Raw genomic sequence first — 19,474 nt, forward strand, 5'->3', positions numbered from 1 at the left:
AACAACGTACATGTTAAATAGTAGGTTTTATATTTTATCTGTATATTCATGTACGTGTAAATGCGTGTATGCATATACGGCGTATCATTTAGTTGATCGTCTAGTGTGTATATTTTAACATTTATGCAACAGTACTAACATGAAACGATTGACGTGGACGTATCGAAACAGTTGTAGACAAACAGTTTTTTTTTTACAGCTGCAAATAACACAACACATACCTGGATTATAAACGAACATTTATTTTCATGATTCCGGTATCTTCAGAGATTACAACGTCGTCACATCTTGTTTGCCTGAGAAAACGTCGCCCCCTGCGTCATGGAGAGACCAACCCCCCCTCCTGGAGTCGTCTGTTATCTCTGATGTTCAGCTATCGAAACAGTTGTAGACAAACAGTTCTTTTTAATAGATGTAAATGAACACAACACATACCTGAATTATTTACGAACATTTATTTTCATGATTCCGACCGGCATCTTCAGAGATTATAATGTCTTCACGGCATGGCTGCCTGAGGAAACATTGAGAGACCAACTCCCCCTTAATTTGTCCATTGTTTTCGTCATTCAGCTAACGACTGACTAGAACCTCCCTTAATCTACATCTAATTACGTGTCTCAGACTAACAGCTGATCTAAACTCAATCTAGTTATTTGTTTATGCAACCCAAAAATCATGTTTACCTGTATTCTCTATTTTCACATTCCTTTGTATCGATATGATTATTATTTCAGCTGTCAATCACTTTTCCCAATCGATTTGTTTATTTTTCTAATCATAATAATAAAAAGAATACAGTTCCCGTTTGCTTTTTATTTAAGGAAAATTAGGCAAATTTCTGAATGAACGTTGAGATGTCAGTTATGTTAAAATCTATATATCTACAAAAGTGAAAGTGTGTGTGTGTGTGTGTGTGTACATTTCCCTACACAATAACTCTGTCAATTTTTAATTTCTGTTTGCCTGCTTCCAACCTGACTACAACCTGGATGTCTTCAAGTCCAACGTAAACATATTCCTGATGAACCGCCCTCTAAAAAAAAAAAAATAGTAAAATATCTTTTTAAATTGTAATCATTCAACCTCATTAACCCTTATCCTCGAGTAGCTTTTAGTCTTGATAAGTGGTGAATTTATCTCTTCCTCTATCTCTATAGTATATATAAAAGTCACTTTCTGTGTGTGTGTCTGTGTGTCTGTCTGTCTGTGTGTGTGTGTGTGTGTGTGTGTGTGTGTGTGTGTGTGTGTGTGTGTGTGTGTGTGTGTGTGTGTGTGAGTTCCTCATAGGTTTCGAAACAGCTGAGATTATCTTTTGCAAATTTCACACAAAGCTAATTTATATATCTGGCAGTGTTCTTAGATATGTTTTGTACAGAGATTAATCCGATAAGTATCGAAAATCGAAAAAAAAAATCCAACAATAAAAATAGTTTTTCTTTCTTATAGATAAAAAAAACAAGAATCATTTTTACAGGGGAATATTTTACGTTACACTGGCTAAGAGAGATAATAAAATCCCAACAAACCATTTTTTCTTTAAAATAAAAAAATATATATATATAGTGATATAATTTAGTGATAAAGCATTCGACTACCGTTCGAGTGATCCCATGTTCCAGCCCGGGTGTACATAACCATTTTATTTTTTTTTTTTTTATTAATGATTTTAATTTATAGTAAAAGAGGAAGTACCATTTAAAATCGCAACAAATTTCTTCGTTTGCATATATTTTAAAAATAAACATTAATCAGAAGTTACTTTTCCAGGGCATTCATCGTCAAGCCTAAATATCAGCTGACATGATATTGTAAACAAACACAGACGGAATTTGATGAATAACATTGCCATTATTACCATTATTATGTTTCTGAATTTTTTAGATGAGGATTGGTTATTCGCATTATTTGGATTCATCTCACTAATGTTTTCATCTTGAGTGTCATTTTCACAACGTTTCGGTCGATATAGCCTCCGACCTTCTTCAGGTGTATCTTGTCGAACTCGGGAGTGTTTCTGTCGAACTCTGGAATTTGGACGGAATTTCGAACGGAACCCTTTATTTACTTAACGTTCTTGTTTCATCAGCCATGACTGGATAGAGGTCCTAAGTAATTCGCAATTGTATTTTTCGATCCTCTTATACTGAGGATTGAACCTTCATCCTTCAGGAGAATATCACTTTTTACAATTGATTTTTCCAAGTACTCTAACCACTGTGTGACGGGTCCTTGTGGAATGGTTAGGGTAATTAGAAAAATTAAATTACTTAGGCTAACGGAACAAGAGCACGCTACCTCCGTGACGTAAATAAAGTGTTCCGCTCAAAATTCCGTCCAAATTCCTGAGTTCGACAGAAACATTTCCAAGTTCGACAAGACACACCTGAAGAAGGTCGGAGGTTACATCGACCAAAACGTTGTGAAAATCACACACAAGATGAGAACAGTAGTCCGATGAATCCAAATAATACGATTATCATTATTATTTATTTATTTTACAAATTAGTCCACCGGGTAAATTATTCCTCATAATATATAATAAACAATAAAAGGTTGAATCTATAATAATACATACGCAATCTGCATGAATTAAAATATCATGTTTAAGCGTATTGTGCGACCGGGCAACACCAGGCGTCCAGCTAGTAATTATTTAAAAAGCAGTTAAAACGAACAAATTACTGCGATTATTGTTATCGCACGAATTGCCTATTGCAAAACGATTCGTGCCTAGAAAAAAACATTGCACGTGTCCATTTCATGAAATTGAAAATAGCTATTCAGTCTAAGAATGCGGATGTTTCTGAATGAATGCCTCCAGGAGGCAGGTGCCCTATAAGCTCTTCAGATATAAGCAAGAAAAATTATGGCATACTTACCTAACGAAGCAGGTCACGTACACACACGCGCACACACACACACACACACACACACACACACACACACACAAACGGGCGGCCGAGAGAAACGGAATGGCACCTTGCAGGGGCAAGACTGATGATTAAGACGTAGACAAGACTGTATCAGCGTTCAATCTTTTCAAGATGGAAACAACATTCTGGAATAAAGGTTGCCGATAAGAAACCTAAGGTCTGTTGTTCGTGATAGAATTTTCGCGGAAAAGCCACGTGACATGTCTGGTTAGATTCGACCAATCACATCGATCGATACAATGGCAATTAGCTTGAATCAGTTTTTACAGTATTTAACCAATTAGAATCAAGTACTCGGGAATGCTTCTTCTGTCAGCCAAGACTGCATGGAAGTCTTAAGTGATTCGCAATTGTATTTTTCGGTCGCCCACACTGAGAATTGAACCTTCGAAGCTTCAAGAAAATATCACTTTTACAACTGATTTTCTCAAGTACTCTAACCACTGCGCCATGGGTCCTTGCGGACAATTCTGGTATGAATTTTAGGAGCATTAACCCTATTTTATTTCTAGTTGTAAATATCACTATTATTATAAATTACTAGACTACCCTTGACCCGTTGGGTCAGTATGTTATATTAGCTATGGAATAAATGTATGAACGTGGCACTTGTGATGTAAAGAAAATAGTTTTTTGTGACATTACAGAAACATTTCTATGAAAATATATTAAAGTGAAAAAAGAATATAGATAGATTCTATGAGTCGTTCTGTTTATGATTGTTTATTTAAAATAACAGCCATTGAATTATAAATGGTTTGCCATACCTATAGGTAACTGTGCACTGAACAGATATCATAATACTTAAAGTTAAATTCAAATTTGGATATATCGTTTAATGTAAACGCGAAAAAAAAACAATTGGGACGCTGAAAACGCTGAAAATAGTATTTAAAATAATATGGGAAGCATTAATTTCAAATAATGGATAATATTTACAGCAACAAGTAAAAATAATAATATATATGCAGTAATATATGCAGTAATATATGGCAATAAAAATTAGTAGCAAATAGTGATATTTACAATTGACGATAAAAATAGGCTTAAGGCTCCTAAAATTCGTACTATAACTGTATAGAAACAAGCAGTTTAACCAATGAGAATCAAGTAGTTTAACTAATTAGAATCAAACAGTTTAACTAATTAGAATCAAGCAGTTTAACCAATTAGAATCAAGCAGTTTAACTAATCCGAAGCAAGTCTTGGAACAATCTCATTTAACTATTTCTCAACAATCGCGGTTGTTCGTTTAGGATAAAATTCTGCTTTTACAAGGCGTTGCCAATTATTTAACAGCAACCATTCATTATTTGAAATGAAATTCTACCATCGATCGCGTCACAATACCACATTTACTCTGACGATTAAAGCATTTTTTGTGACGTCATGCACTATGACGTCATCTGTCGTTACTAAAGAAGTTACATCGATTCTAAACTAGCCCTGTGGTTCCGGTATATTGACAGGAGCACACTTATTTGCTAAGCCCCACTCCCGCACCTTTTATTAGATCCGTATAGGATGGTGTCAGAGCGGGTCATCAAGTTCGCCGTCAGCTTATTGTTCAGTTTAATGGCGAATGAGACCATCATCGTCAACTTGAAACCGAAGCCGCAGTCGAAATCGAACTCAACCATTTATAACTTTATCGGTATGGTCGCCGGTGTCATTTTCGTACTCCTGTTGGTTGCATCGTTTCTCAAATACATTTTGGACCCAACTGGCGACGTGGACCCCAAATACAAATCTGTTATTATCACAGGTAAAAAAAAATATTTTGTAAAAGTAGGCGCTTATGTAGTATAATTCGATAAAAAATGCATTTTAAGTAAAAAAATAATTAAATATATAAATAAAAAATATAATGAATTTCTTGTATATTATGTCGAAATTAGCAAATAGTTTAAGGGGAACATGAGTTGGAACAGATACATTGAGAGCATTGCCAAGGCTGCTGCAAAGAAGGTAGGCTCTCTCTACCATGCTAGAAATTTACGCCTGAGAGTATTCTGAACAAGGCCACAATTCGCCCATGTATGGCGTATTGTTGCCACATTTGTGCTGGTGCATCTGCTACTAGTCTCTCCCACTTAAACAGGGTCCAAAAGAGAGTCGACAACCTAGGAGCTTCTGCACTATCAGTCAACCGCTGGCCCATCGACGAAATGCTGCATCCCTCTGCCTGTTTTACAAGTACTTTAATGGTATGTGCTCCGACAAACTACACGCCCTAGCAGCACCTCGACGTAAATACCCCGACAAACCCGTTAAGCAGCAAAATCCCACCGCTACACAGTAGAAATCCCTAGATGTAAGAAAGCCTCCTACTCTAATAGTTTCTTTCCTTAGACTACTAGACTTTGGAATTTCTTTCCGGATTCCTGTTTCCCTGTCTGTACTGACATGCAGAAGTTCAAGTGTGATGTGAACAGACATCTTGCTGCTCAACTCCCTACATAGTATCCCTGAAAATTATGTCCCAGGTAGAAGCCCCTATATTAAAGTGGCCCTGTGCCTTGTTTGGGGTGAAAATGTAATAAAAAAGTGTAATATCGAAATTATCAAATGACTATGACGTACTTACCTGTCATGTCGAAATTAGTAAAAATTTAAAGAATCACGAAAAAATCAACTTGTAGAAAAATAATTACAAGTAAAGACAAAATGGTGATTGTCGATTTTGAAACGGATTTCAAATAAAAAAATATTATTAATTACTTATGAATCATTTTAAATAAAAAAAACATTATTAATTACTTATGTATCATTTTAAATAAAAAAAACATTATTAATTACTTATATATCATTTTAAATAAAAAAAAACATTATTAATTTCTTATGAATCATTTTAAATAAAAAAACATTATTAATTACTTATATATCATTTTAAATAAAAAAAAACATTATTAATTACTTATATATCATTTTAAATAAAAAAACATTATTAATTACTTATATATCATTTTAAATAAAAAAAACATTATTAATTACTTATGTATCATTTTAAATAAAAAAAAACATTATTAATTACTTATGTATCATTTTAAATAAAAAAACATTATTAATTACTTATATATCATTTTAAATAAAAAAAAACATTATTAATTACTTATATATCATTTTAAATAAAAAAAACATTATTAATTTCTTATGAATCATTTTAAATAAAAAAACATTATTAATTACTTATATATCATTTTAAATAAAAAAAACATTATTAATTTCTTATGAATCATTTTAAATAAAAAAAACATTATTAATTACTTATATATCATTTTAAATAAAAAAAACATTATTAATTACTTATGTATCATTTTAAATAAAAAAAACATTATTAATTACTTATATATCATTTTAAATAAAAAAAAACATTATTAATTTCTTATGAATCATTTTAAATAAAAAAACATTATTAATTACTTATATATCATTTTAAATAAAAAAAACATTATTAATTACTTATATATCATTTTAAATAAAAAAACATTATTAATTACTTATATATCATTTTAAATAAAAAAAACATTATTAATTACTTATGAATCATTTTAAATAAAAAAAAACATTATTAATTACTTATGTATCATTTTAAATAAAAAAAACATTATTAATTACTTATATATCATTTTAAATAAAAAAACATTATTAATTACTTATATATCATTTTAAATAAAAAAAACATTATTAATTACTTATGAATCATTTTAAATAAAAAAAAAACATTATTAATTACTTATGTATCATTTTAAATAAAAAAAACATTATTAATTACTTATATATCATTTTAAATAAAAAAAAACATTATTAATTACTTATGTATCATTTTAAATAAAAAAAAACATTATTAATTACTTATGAATCATTTTAAATAAAAAAAAACATTATTAATTACTTATGAATCATTTTAAATAAAAAAAAACATTATTAATTACTTATGTATCATTTTAAATAAAAAAAAACATTATTAATTACTTATGAATCATTTTAAATAAAAAAAAACATTATTAATTACTTATGTATCATTTTAAATATAAAAAAACATTATTAATTACTTATGAATCATTTTAAATAAAAAAAAACATTATTAATTACTTATGTATCATTTTAAATAAAAATAACATTATTAATTACTTATGAATCATTTTAAATAAAAAAAAACATTATTAATTACTTATGAATCATTTTAAATAAAAAAAACATTATTAATTACTTATGAATCATTTTAAATAAAAAAAAACATTATTAATTACTTATGAATAATTTTAAATAAAAAAAACATTATTAATTACTTATATATCATTTTAAATAAAAAAAAACATTATTAATTACTTATATATCATTTTAAATAAAAAAAAACATTATTAATTACTTATGAATCATTTTAAATAAAAAAAAACATTATTAATTACTTATGTATCATTTTAAATAAAAAAAACATTATTAATTACTTATATATCATTTTAAATAAAAAAACATTATTAATTACCTATGAATCATTTCAAATAAAAATAACATTATTAATTACTTATGTATCATTTTAAATAAAAAAACATTATTAATTACTTATATATCATTTTAAATAAAAAAAAACATTATTAATTTCTTATATATCATTTTAAATAAAAAATTTTATTAAAAAAACTTATGTATCACGTTAAACTAAAGAGAACTTTCCAAATATGGAGAAGAATGATCTGTTAGAACTACATTTTACAAAAAAAAAAATGTTTAAAACCCCCCAAAACATAACCGCTACTTTCGATTTTCAAATAGCGGATTTTAATTGAAAGCAAGGGGGGTAATTCAGTTCACGATAGAGAATTGATCGCATTATTACAATATTTACTAATAAAGGGTGACCGCCCCCCCCCCAAAAAAAAATAAAAAAAACAGAGGACATTCAATTGTTTTTCTGAGCATTTTACAGTCATTCGGACAAAACACTAAGAAACGGGGCCTAATTAGAGTTGGGACCCGTTTTTTTTTTTTTTTTTTTTTTTTTTGTCACCCTGTAAATAAAACGGTGCTTATGTATTTTTGGTACCGCGTTATTTTTAAATAGTTTTTTCAGGTTAAAATGAAGTTTCATGATATCCTTTTTATTACTATTAAATTATAAGGTACTTCCCATGTTAAGAACGGCTTTCGAAATAATAACCGACTAAAATACATGTGTACCAAATTTATAATTTGATTCGTTAATTTTTATGGTTGGTTGGTTGTTTTGTTTTACGGCATATCAACCCTTTTCAGGTTATTTAATGCCGAATCTGGTGATTTTGAAGAACGATTTTTTAATATAGGGTATTTGTTTTTTAAGTCGGATTCTATTTAACCCATAGTTGGGACCCTAACAGGTACTACCACTCCGGGTCAGAGTGGACCTGGGAGCAATGGCAATTAAAGGGTGGCTCCACACTCCCTTAGGCCTGCAAGCTGGGGCCTCACCATCGGATATAGTATAAGGTCATATCCAAGACCTCGTTAATTTTTAGAATTTTATTCGTTTCCATATGACACGAAAACACGTAATAATATTTTAGCACCTGTTTACACTGCTTTAAAAAAAAAACGCGCTTCATGTGAAAACATTATTACATACTAATGTGTCATGGCGAAGTTCAAAACGATATACAGTAGAATACGTGATAGAAGTATTTAAAAATAAATCAGTCACCACTACGTTCCCAGGTAACCTATTTAAAGTTGGTGAACCCTTAAATTAAGTCAAGTGTTATCTCCCTTGTCTGTGATACTGAATTAATCGCGCAACTCCTCCATGCTAAAACAACAGATAAACTTAGATAATTCGATAAATTTTATTTTTACATGTAATTATTTTTCTACTGTATCATTTTTTTTTTTTTTTTTTTTTTTTTGTAATTTACACTAATTTCGACATGGCACGTAAGAATGTAATAATGTTTTCACCTGAAATGCGTGGCTTTAAACAATCACTGATGTAAACAAGCGCCGTGTTTTTACTTAAAATTGCAATTATTTGAAATCGAATTATACTACACAAGCATCAAAAGTTGATTCTGGTAATCGTATAATATAATTAACATCCGCGAAATTGAAAAACAATAGAAACATGTTTATATGAAATAATTTGAAGAAAAAAAGTTTTTTTTTGTTTTTTTTTTAATTATTTCTAAATTCTTATAACACCAACTCTAAAAGCTGGAAACTGAAAACAAAAATATGGAAAACCTTTAAAACAATGACGATCTAAAAAAAAAAAAAATGAAAGAAAAAAAAAGAAGCAATAGAAATAAGAAAATCCCCGGTAATTTCCGGTTACAAAGGAAGATAAATGAAAAAAAAAAGTCAGTTCACATATTTTAAAATAACTTAGAAGATAAGTCAATTTCGACCAAAAATTTTAATTAAAAATAATATATAAATAAATAAATAAATAAATAAATAAAAGTGTTCAGAACTTTAAAACTATGCAGGTCGGTAGAAAATGAAATTATATTGCGTTTCGTGACAATTATTTTTAACACGAAACAAGAAAACTAATAAGAAAACTGGAAAAGATCCGAACCTAAATATCTAGACATTAATTGTTTATATTATTTAATGAAACGTTGATCAAAGGAAAAAATTATATATATATATATATATATATATATATATATATATATATATATATATATATCCTTTAATCAGCGTTTCATTAAATAATATTAGCAATATATACATAAATATTTATATATACATATGATTTTTCCTTTAATCAACGTTTCAGCAATATATATGCATATATATATATATATATATATATATATATATATATATATATATATATATATATATATATATATAAAGAACACAATTTAAGACAGTACATTATAGGATACGCAAGTAAAAAATATTAAGATTTCTTTAATCCGCAGAGTTCCAATGGAAGGTGGGCTCTCTCTACCGTGCTAGAAAACTTCTAACACCCGAAAGTATCCTGTACCTCTATAAGGCCACTATTCGCCCATGTATTGAGTATTGCTGTCATATTTGGGCCGGTGCATCGGCTACTAGTCTCTCGCTCCTTGACAGGGTTCAAAAGAGAGTCGCAAATCTGATAGGCCCTAAACTGGCATCAAAACTTCAGCCTCTGTCCCATTGTCGAAACGTTGCATCCCTCTGCCTGTTCTACAAGTATTATAATGGTGAATGCTCTGAAGAACTGCAAGCACTTGTGCCCCCACGACGTGAACACCCTCGACAGACCCGACAAGCTGCAAAATCCCACCCCTACACTGTAGAGATCCCTAGATGTAAAAGATCTTTCTACTCCAGTAGTTTCTTCCCCAGAACTGCTAGACTTTGGAATTCCATTCCAGGTCACTGCTTCCCCAACTGTACTGACATGCATAAGTTCAAGTGCAACGTGAACCAACATCTCGCTGCCCTAATCCCTACATAGTACCCCAGTAGATGTTTCCCCTGCTAGTAGCCCCCTACATTAAAGTGGCAATGTGCCTTGTTTGGGGTGAAAATGTAATAAAAAAAAATGCCTTCTTCTCATCAGAGGAAATATATAAGCAGATGAATATTATAGCGAAGCTGTGAATTTGCTGGTACTGGCATGAATTGAATCTGCATTTATGAAAACTAGTTACGAATGAAGACAAAAAAATTAAGTGCAAAGAGTTCATGAAATGGGGAAATGAAAGGAAAAATGAAAAAAAAAGTAAATATAAAATCCATATGAAAGGATATGTAGTCGTGAAATGATCATAAGAGTCAATGTTCTCATGAGAAGAAGCCGATAAATGGATTCAAATAAAAATCTAGAAAGATCCCGTTTGCAAACAGTCGAGAAAAAAAGATTATTTCGAATTGTTACTTTTATTTTACTTAGGGATAGTGGGACCGACGTAACAAATCTTCGATGGTCATTTAAATGTCTAGTAATGACATTTTCGTCGCAGTATTAATTGAAACGTGCCAAAAATATTTCGTCATGCATAATATTTTACGTAGGAAGTTCTGAATAATACATACGGGTCATCCATCGATTAACATCTTATAAATAATCGATCTTAAATATAAATAATAAATATAAATATTAAATTAAATATAAATATAAATATTAAATTAAATATAAATAATCGATATTAATGTTGACGCATTCTCAATTCTCAGTAAGTTAAACTCTTTATTTAATCTGAAAATTCTAGAAATCATTTAGATTATTTTTGGGATTTCCTCTTTGAAAGCAAAGAGAAAATCTTATGAAACTAAATGAGGTTTCTGTTCATTCCCTTTGCTTGATATTTCCCTCGCTATAATCTCCTTTTTATAATATTTTTATAATATTTTATCTCTTAATCGTAATCCTAACAATCTCGATTTAGCTTTCTTAAGCGAGGTTCAAAATCAGTTCTTTTAGTTTTAACTTATGTTTATAAATGAATACCGTCTTTAAATTAGCATAATAAAATTTCAAACCATGAAACAACAAAAATAATTATTAAACAATCACCTAAAAATAACAATCAGTAAAGAGGATAAATAATTTTATATTGAATAATAAAATATTTTTAAAAATATTAGTTTTATTTGGATTATTTGGACTAGTGTTCAAATCTATGGTATAATTCCTATAACGTTTCAGTCGATGTAAACCTCGACTTTCTTCAGAAGTATCTTGTCGAACTCGGGAATTTTTCTTTCGAACTCGGGAATCTGCACGGAATTTGGAGCGGAACTGTTTATTAAATCCACAATATTAGCATGCTCTCGTTCCGTCAGTCATAACTGTGTATAAGTTCCTTGCATAATGAGTGTCGCCCACGCTGAGGTGTGAACGTTCAACTTCCAGCCGAGTGTCACTGACACGGCGCCTTCCCATTCGAAAGTGGGTGCAAATTTCAGCGTTTGACCGAAAGATTCTCGAGTTGAAGAAGATGCATCTAAAGAAGATTGGAGGTTACATCAATCGAAAATAAAACACAAGATGAGAACAGTAGTTCGAATAATCCGAATAATACGATTTATCAATCCACATCTAAAAAATTCAGAAATATAACAGGAGTTTATTATTTTATTTTGTGAATCCTTTGCAGTGAGTAAATTGTATATTTATTATATGTTATTTGCGAACAGTTATCCTCATCTTTATAGTTTTTGTTTCACGACGTTTCAGTACATTATTCCTCTGGCCTTTGTCAGGTGGTTAACCGCGACGAGATATGAATGCTGTCTCCTAACTGTATCTACAGTAATTACTGCCTTCCGCTGCTGCTGTTGTTGTCTCGCCACGTTTTGGCCAACTAATCCTCTGGTTGGCTTTGGGTAGGATTGAAACTTCTATCTTCAGACAATGCTTACCGGAACCGTAGAGATTCAACGCCTCTGAGGTGAGCATTGTCCAAAGCCGGCCAGAGTGATTTTATACGGAATACATTCAACAATGCTGTTGCATTGTTGAGTGTAAAGTTCACATTCGTATCCCGGTAACTCCAAATCGGAACAGCTAGTATTTAGCTAGTATTTAAACGAATTTACACAGTTAATTAGACGCGTTTCATTGCTGAGTGTAAACGTTCACATTTTATATCGGATAACGCCAGGGCATCGCAACTTAATTTAAATTAAGGCAGTTTTTTTTATTTTTATTTTTTTTACATAGGCATCACCACATTATCAAGTCCAAGAGGCCACTCAAGGATAAGGGTTAAAGAGTGTACAGTAGAAATTGGACAATATAGTAATCATTAGTAATGAAAATTTGGTAAATTTGATAACTTATATGGAACGGCTCATTAAGAACTTATTTACGTTAGACTTGAAGACAACCATATTGTAGTCAGCCGGAAAGCAGGAAAACGGAAGACAATTCCACATGCGTGCAGTTCTAAGAAAGAAGCTTTGTTCATGGAATCTACGTTTAGGTTTAGGCACAGATAAAGAGTGGGGGAAATTATTAATAGTGTTTACAGCTAGACGAGTGTTTCTTGTGAAAGGCAGTTCATGAGACAGGTTTCATTGCGGGTGTAAAGTTTACATTTGTACGATTTCGGGTAATGCCAGATCGGAACAGCTAGTATTAAAACTAATTAACGTAGTTTATAATACGGAAGAGCACGTGACTTTGTACGAAATACAATCAACAATGCGGTTTCATTGCTGGTTGTAAAGTTCACATTTGTCGGCTTTGCCTTCATTCATCAACGTCTGAGCTGAAATGTTGTTTTCTTTGTTGGCTTTTTGTAAGTTTTCTCCTACTGATAGATTGTGATGACAGGTTTAAAAAAAAAAAAAAGCCGTGACGAAATACAAACGGGTCCATTAGCATTAAATGAATCCGAATTCCTTCGCATGTGTCGACATGATAATTTAGTTCATAGCCGTTTTTCTCTTGAAGTCTTCATCACACATCTATATCACCCAATCCATAATTAAGATAAACGTGTATTTATATCTGTGTAAATAGATATATGTACTTCCATTCCATCACGCATTTATTAATTAGAGATCTTTAAACAGATCTAATATATATATATATATATATATATATATATATATATATATATATATATATATATATATATATATAATGATTATTTTATTATTACTCCCAGCCCAGCAGTTAAAGACTTTTTAAACAAAATCAAATATAAATATAATTAAAGGAATCGGTTTTGGCATCGGAAAATCGTCCCATCACTAATATATATATATATATATATATATATATATATATATAAGTGAACGTGTCTGTCTGTCTGTCTGTCTGTCTGTGTACATTTCCCTACGCAATAACTCTGTCAATTTTTAGTCTATAGACTCGAAATTTGAAATACCGGGTACTGAGATTTGGGGAAATCGATGTAACGGGTGTCAGCCAGAAATTTGGCTGTTAAGGGGTCAAATTTCAACGATTTGACCTTTAAGAACTCTACCAAACTCCTCCGACAATTTTGGGTCTAGACACTTGAAATTTTAGATATAGGTTCCTTGAACCTGGATCTAACTTAATAAAGTGATTTGAGCCCGAAACTATAAATTTTAAGGGGTCATAATAGGGGTCAAATTAAAAAAAAAATTTACTCTTTTTTTTTTTGCTCAGCATACACCTCCAAACACCCGGGCAACGCCGGGCTGAAATGCTAGTATATATATATATATATATATATATATATATATATATATATATATATATATATATATATATATATATATATAGTAAAAGATGGTCACACTTTTTGAAGACACTTTTTAAAAGTAAAATTTAATTGAGAAATTTTTGAAAACTTTGAAGTGTCGAATATAATGATAAAATCATTTTTGTTTATTGCTTTTTTTTTTGTAAGTCCTATATTTCGCTAATACATAGTCTCGTCAGGGTCGAAAGTCCGGTTCGTGAATGTTCTGCATCTCATCAGTGACGTGCTCCGACATAGGCGCGAACCCAGGTCGTCGCATGCATAAAGTGTGCAATACTGACGACCTAACCGTATGGGCCCATCGCGATCAATTGACTATGCTTCGATTTTAATTGTTTTTATATTTTATCTTGTTCTATATTCTACTATGTGACAAGTCACGCGTCCTATACAACTAAGATAGTTACTGCTTGGTATGCAGGTGGTAGATATCACATCTACGAACATTAACTGAAATTAGCCGACTCCCCCGACACGATTTCGGAACAACCTATTTGTTGAAAGACATGACGTCTCTGCGAAGGATGATCATATATAATGTTAATATATATATATATATATATATATATATATATATATATATATATCGAGAGAGAGAGAGAGAGAGAGAGAGAGAGAGAATTAAAACTGTAAGTTGAACTTTACAATCAAAATTTATTATTCGATTAAATACTCCAAAAAAACAATTTACAAATTCCTTATTCCGCCGAGTTTCAAAGAATGGTATTCTTATTATTCTTCTCATCAGAGGACATAAAGAAATCAGCAAATTATATTTGTAGCAATGCTAGAATTTGCTAGTTATGGCATTACATGAAACAGCAATTTATTGTAGTTATAAAATTGCCAAGAAAAGAAGTTGGATATGTAAAAAAAATATACAACCAAACCGCGCATAATATTGCTTATAGAGCTTTTTTATTCGGTTGGGATTAAATTATCTAGATGTAAATAGTGTTATTTATATTAATTTGAAGTTTACCATTGCGTATATCAGGTAAACGCTACACGTCTTTGATTTCATTACTACACACAAGTTTGCGATAGGTTGAATTTAGTTTTTTTTTTTCCGGGAATTTGAACTGCATTCTTTATTTTTTAAACATTTATATATACAAAGCTTCTTCAGACCATATATATATATATATATATATATATATATATATATATATATATATATATATATATATATATATATAAGAACAAATAGTTATTAAAAACACTTTGAAAAAGAGTTAAAAACATATTTTATTTAAAAAAAAGGAATCACAGAATAAGTGAATAGTTCTTAATCCGGGGAGTTTCGAAGAAATACTTTCCTTCTCATCAGAGGGTAGGATTTAGCAAAAGTATTTGATGAAACTACAAGTAAGTCATAGATCTTACTTGGTAAAAAATCGTGAAGCAGAGGGAATATGGTGAAGAAAAAGGGGATGTATATATATATATATATATATATATATATATATATATATATATATATATATAATGAAAATTACAATTGAATTTACCAAAATGATCCAAGATGGTAAAATTAAAGTAAATTATAAATATTAAAAAATTAATATTTATAAAATTATTTCAGCCAGATATAAAAGCTCGATAATACCAAATAGGAAATAGAGCTTATAATATATATATTAATATATATATATATATATATATATATATATATATATATATATTAATATCTATATATTTCAATATATATATTTCAATATATATATATATATATATATATATATATATATATATATATATAGAGAGAGAGAGAGAGAGAGAGAGAGAGAGAGTATATAAAATAAACTGCAAAATTAAGTCTGAGTATCTCCGTCGGCATTTTCTGGTGAGGGCGCAACAGACAACAAACAATACACTTGCTCCTTCCGAAAGCCGAAAAACAAGTCCTGAGAGTGTGGGTTTGCTAGTGCTATCAAGAACATTTTTATCATCCGACAGCAAAAAGGCCACCGAAACGGGCTCAGTTTCTGTCGGACTGATTTTCGAACCTTCCGTCGCCAGGGTCACGATAATACTCCATGTGAGTATTAAACTTGAGGTGTCTAATGGGCAAGTCCTCATCACCCTCCTTAAATGGTACTAATACCTTTTCCTTTTTTGTATCGCTTTTAGTATCACAATTTTCTTGCCGTATAGCAAAACGTCATCATGTATCTGAAAACTGTCCTTTATTTGCTGGTTTTTATTTGTGATATTCTGGTTTGTAGTAACTAATAAATTGGTTTTCGTTTAATTTCACGCAGTGTTATTGTTATGGACCGACGCATTTAGTTTTAAATGCTTTGAATTGAATAATACAGAACAACAGTTTCCTTATTGATGTAGTTGTTTTTAAACCTAGCCATTGATAAGACTATCTTCTTCTTTTTTTGTTTCTTGTTGTTGTTATTTTTTTTTTGTGTTTTTTTGTTTTTTTTTTTAGATGAATTTTTACTATTGGATAAACTTGGACTTTAAACGCAGAGACCAGGAAAGAATGAAACTGCGTATAAAAAAATAAAGATTCAATATTTTCTTTACGTTTCCTCTTCAAAAACAGGTGAATATCTGCCAATAGTTAAAAAAAAATGCCAGGAGGCAATCAAAAATCAAAAAGTTTATGTTATCTAACCCTAACCCTAACTTGTTTGATCCATCGGAATATGTAAAATGATAATTTAAGAAAATTCCGATGTAACCACTGTGTTTTCTATTACGTTGATGATCCTTGGTATTTTATACATTTTTAAGCATTCTATTATCCATGCTTGAGGGATCCTGTCGTACGTCTTTTTGTAGTCGATCAATGACATGTCTAAATTCTTTCCTTTAGGCTCTTTTGGTTCATGTCTAGCAGTTCATGTATTCCTCTATTTCTTTTCTGGCATCTTCTTTTCTGTTCCCCGGGGAGAAGTCCACGATTATTTAGGGAGTGGCAAATTTGTTCCCCCAGTTCTGTTGTTAATACTTTCCACATAATGGCTAAGCGCGTGATAGGCCTATAATTGCTGGGGTGGTTCCTTTCTCTGTGTCCTTCTGTATCAAAGTGGTTTTGCCTTTTGTCATCCAATCTGGCACGTTTGTTTTTTTGTATACATATTCTCGTGTTTTGGGCTCGTCTTTCGTGTAGTGCTGTTAATTTTTTGAACCAGTATGCATGTATCCCGTCGTGTCCTGGCGTTCTCCAGTTTTACATTTTACATGGTTTTCTTTAGAGTTTCCTTGCTGATTTTATATTATTATTATTATTATTATTATTATTATTATTATTATTATTATTATTATTATTATTATTGTGGTGGCACACATTCATTTGCATATGTGGATAGTAATTACACATAAATAGGAAGACTCAGTTAGTCTGAGGGTGTGTTCACCAGAAGCCACCGAAGGCGGATATGTTTCTCCAGCAAAGACTCTCTTATTTGACACCATTATGTAAATATCCTGTAAATATACATTTTCCTAATACACTTCTTATTTGATCTACCTGTTTGTTGAGTCGTCATTTGTATTGCTTTTTACGTTACTTGTTTCAACCTGCAAACTTAACAGTGACGACGAGGATGAGCGTCAAATATAACAGTTTGACGAAGAAATAGAAAGAACTCACTAAAAAAAAAAAAGAAGTACAACGCAACGGTTGACCTTTCTAAGGAATACAAGTTTTGACGAACGAAATAGTCGTAAAAACGGATTTTACGCTAAAGAGAAGTTCGACTCAAGTTGAAAAAATTAATAATTCAGCGAACATTGAAAACTGTAAAATATTTTCCTCGCGAAGTACAACACTAAAAGAAAGAAACGGTTGTTTCCCAAATTCCAAGAACAAAAACTACATTCAGGTTAAAAAAAAAAAAAAGAAAAAAAGTAACCTCGATTAATAGTATTTTATTTACTAAAATACTAGTCGGAAAAAAAGAGACAAACCAAAACCTTTACTTGTAGTCTCAAAGAAAAAAACCTCGAACGTGGCAAAAAAAAAAACAAAAAAAAAACGACGATTTATGCCGTTTCCCGTGGAATCCATCTTAAAAATAATAACAAACTGTAAAAGTGAATTTTTGTAAAACGACAAACAGATTCGTATTACTAAATTACGAAGAACAGATTCGTATTAGTAAATTACAAGGAAGTAACATACGAAGAAAAAAAAAGTTCACCAGTGGATTTCCTAAATTGCTGTAAATACCAACTAAAGACTTTTTGGTAAACCAAATTTTTCTCTTCGGTATTTAAAAAAAATACCAGTTAAACTAAAATAAAGGAAAGATTTTTTAAACTAAAGCTGTCACTGGATAACGGATATAAGACAGTAAAATGTCACGCAAAAAAAAAAAAAATGTAGTCTATACATTTTATTTTTTTCAATTGTGACTCGAGTTGAAAAACTTTTTTTTTCTATGGAAAGAGTTGTACTTAAGTTCGGCTGTTATTTATTAGGAAATGCCTAAAACGGAAAAGTAAATCGTATTTTGTGGTTTCAGCAAAAGCCTCAGTTCTTATGTTGTGGTTGGATGAGCTTGACTCGATATCGAAGTGAGAAAATATTATTCGAGCAGCAATATTACTATTGAAAACAGGAACTATGAACAATTTTTTTTTTGTAACACAAGCCATTTTATATGGTACGGATATTGTGTTGCATGTGAAATTGTACAATTTTTCTTCGTAACTGCATTATTTCTACTGAAGGATACAAAAAAATGGAAGATTTATCTAGAATGTTAATGCAATTTTTGCAAACGCAACAAAAGTCGCAATCCGAGCTAGATGCACGAAGAGAGGAGAAATTATTGAAATAGCAAATGGAACAAGAAGAAAGGCAGAAGAAATTACAATTTGAACAAGAAGAAAGGCAGAAGAAATTACAACTTGAACAAGAAGAAAGGCAGAAGAAATTACAATTTGAACATGAAGAAAGGCAAAATGAACGTTTTGCTAAAACACTGGAACTATTAAAGACTAATCGAGAAAATGTCGACAGTACTAATTTCTCGCATACAACTATATTTAATAGCATGGACACATTTAATTATGTGCCGGAGGAAGAAAAGACTTTTGAAGCATAATATACAAGATACGAGGATGTCTTTCAACTGGACTGCAAAAGTTGGCCAAATAGCCAGAAAGTGAGCCTTTTACTCAGGAAATTGGGTGTAAGAGAACACAGCAAGTTCGTAGATTATATACTACATAAAAAAAAACTACGGAATTAGATTTCATGGAAGCTGTAAAATTACTAAAAGAATTATTTAATCCGAATATATCTCTTTTTCATAAGAGATGGTTGTGTATGAATCTAAGGAAGATGAACAACCAAGATTATTTGACATACGCATCAGTTGTCAATAAAAC

At 30.6% G+C, this 19,474-nt stretch overlaps 1 protein-coding gene across 2 annotated transcripts in view; it reads left to right on the top strand.

The window, feature by feature from the left end:
• Positions 1 to 19,474, top strand: part of LOC145266307 (retinol dehydrogenase 16-like) — a 177,944-nt gene that overhangs the window by 78,040 nt on the left and 80,430 nt on the right. Inside the window, exon 1 of one of the 2 annotated variants that reach the window (XM_080121857.1) lies at positions 4,345 to 4,701. The exons of the other annotated variant lie outside the window; for it this stretch is intronic. Within the exon in view, the coding sequence (XP_079977983.1) occupies positions 4,461 to 4,701 (241 nt within the window). The 5' untranslated portion in view covers positions 4,345 to 4,460. Of the gene's footprint in view, positions 1 to 4,344; positions 4,702 to 19,474 lie in introns of those variants that run through there. 2 annotated transcript variants of the gene reach the window in all.

This window comes from Euprymna scolopes, chromosome 41 (assembly GCF_053919585.1).
Source record: "Euprymna scolopes isolate OS-2025 chromosome 41, ASM5391958v1, whole genome shotgun sequence".
NCBI classification, from domain to species: domain Eukaryota; kingdom Metazoa; phylum Mollusca; class Cephalopoda; order Sepiida; family Sepiolidae; genus Euprymna; species Euprymna scolopes.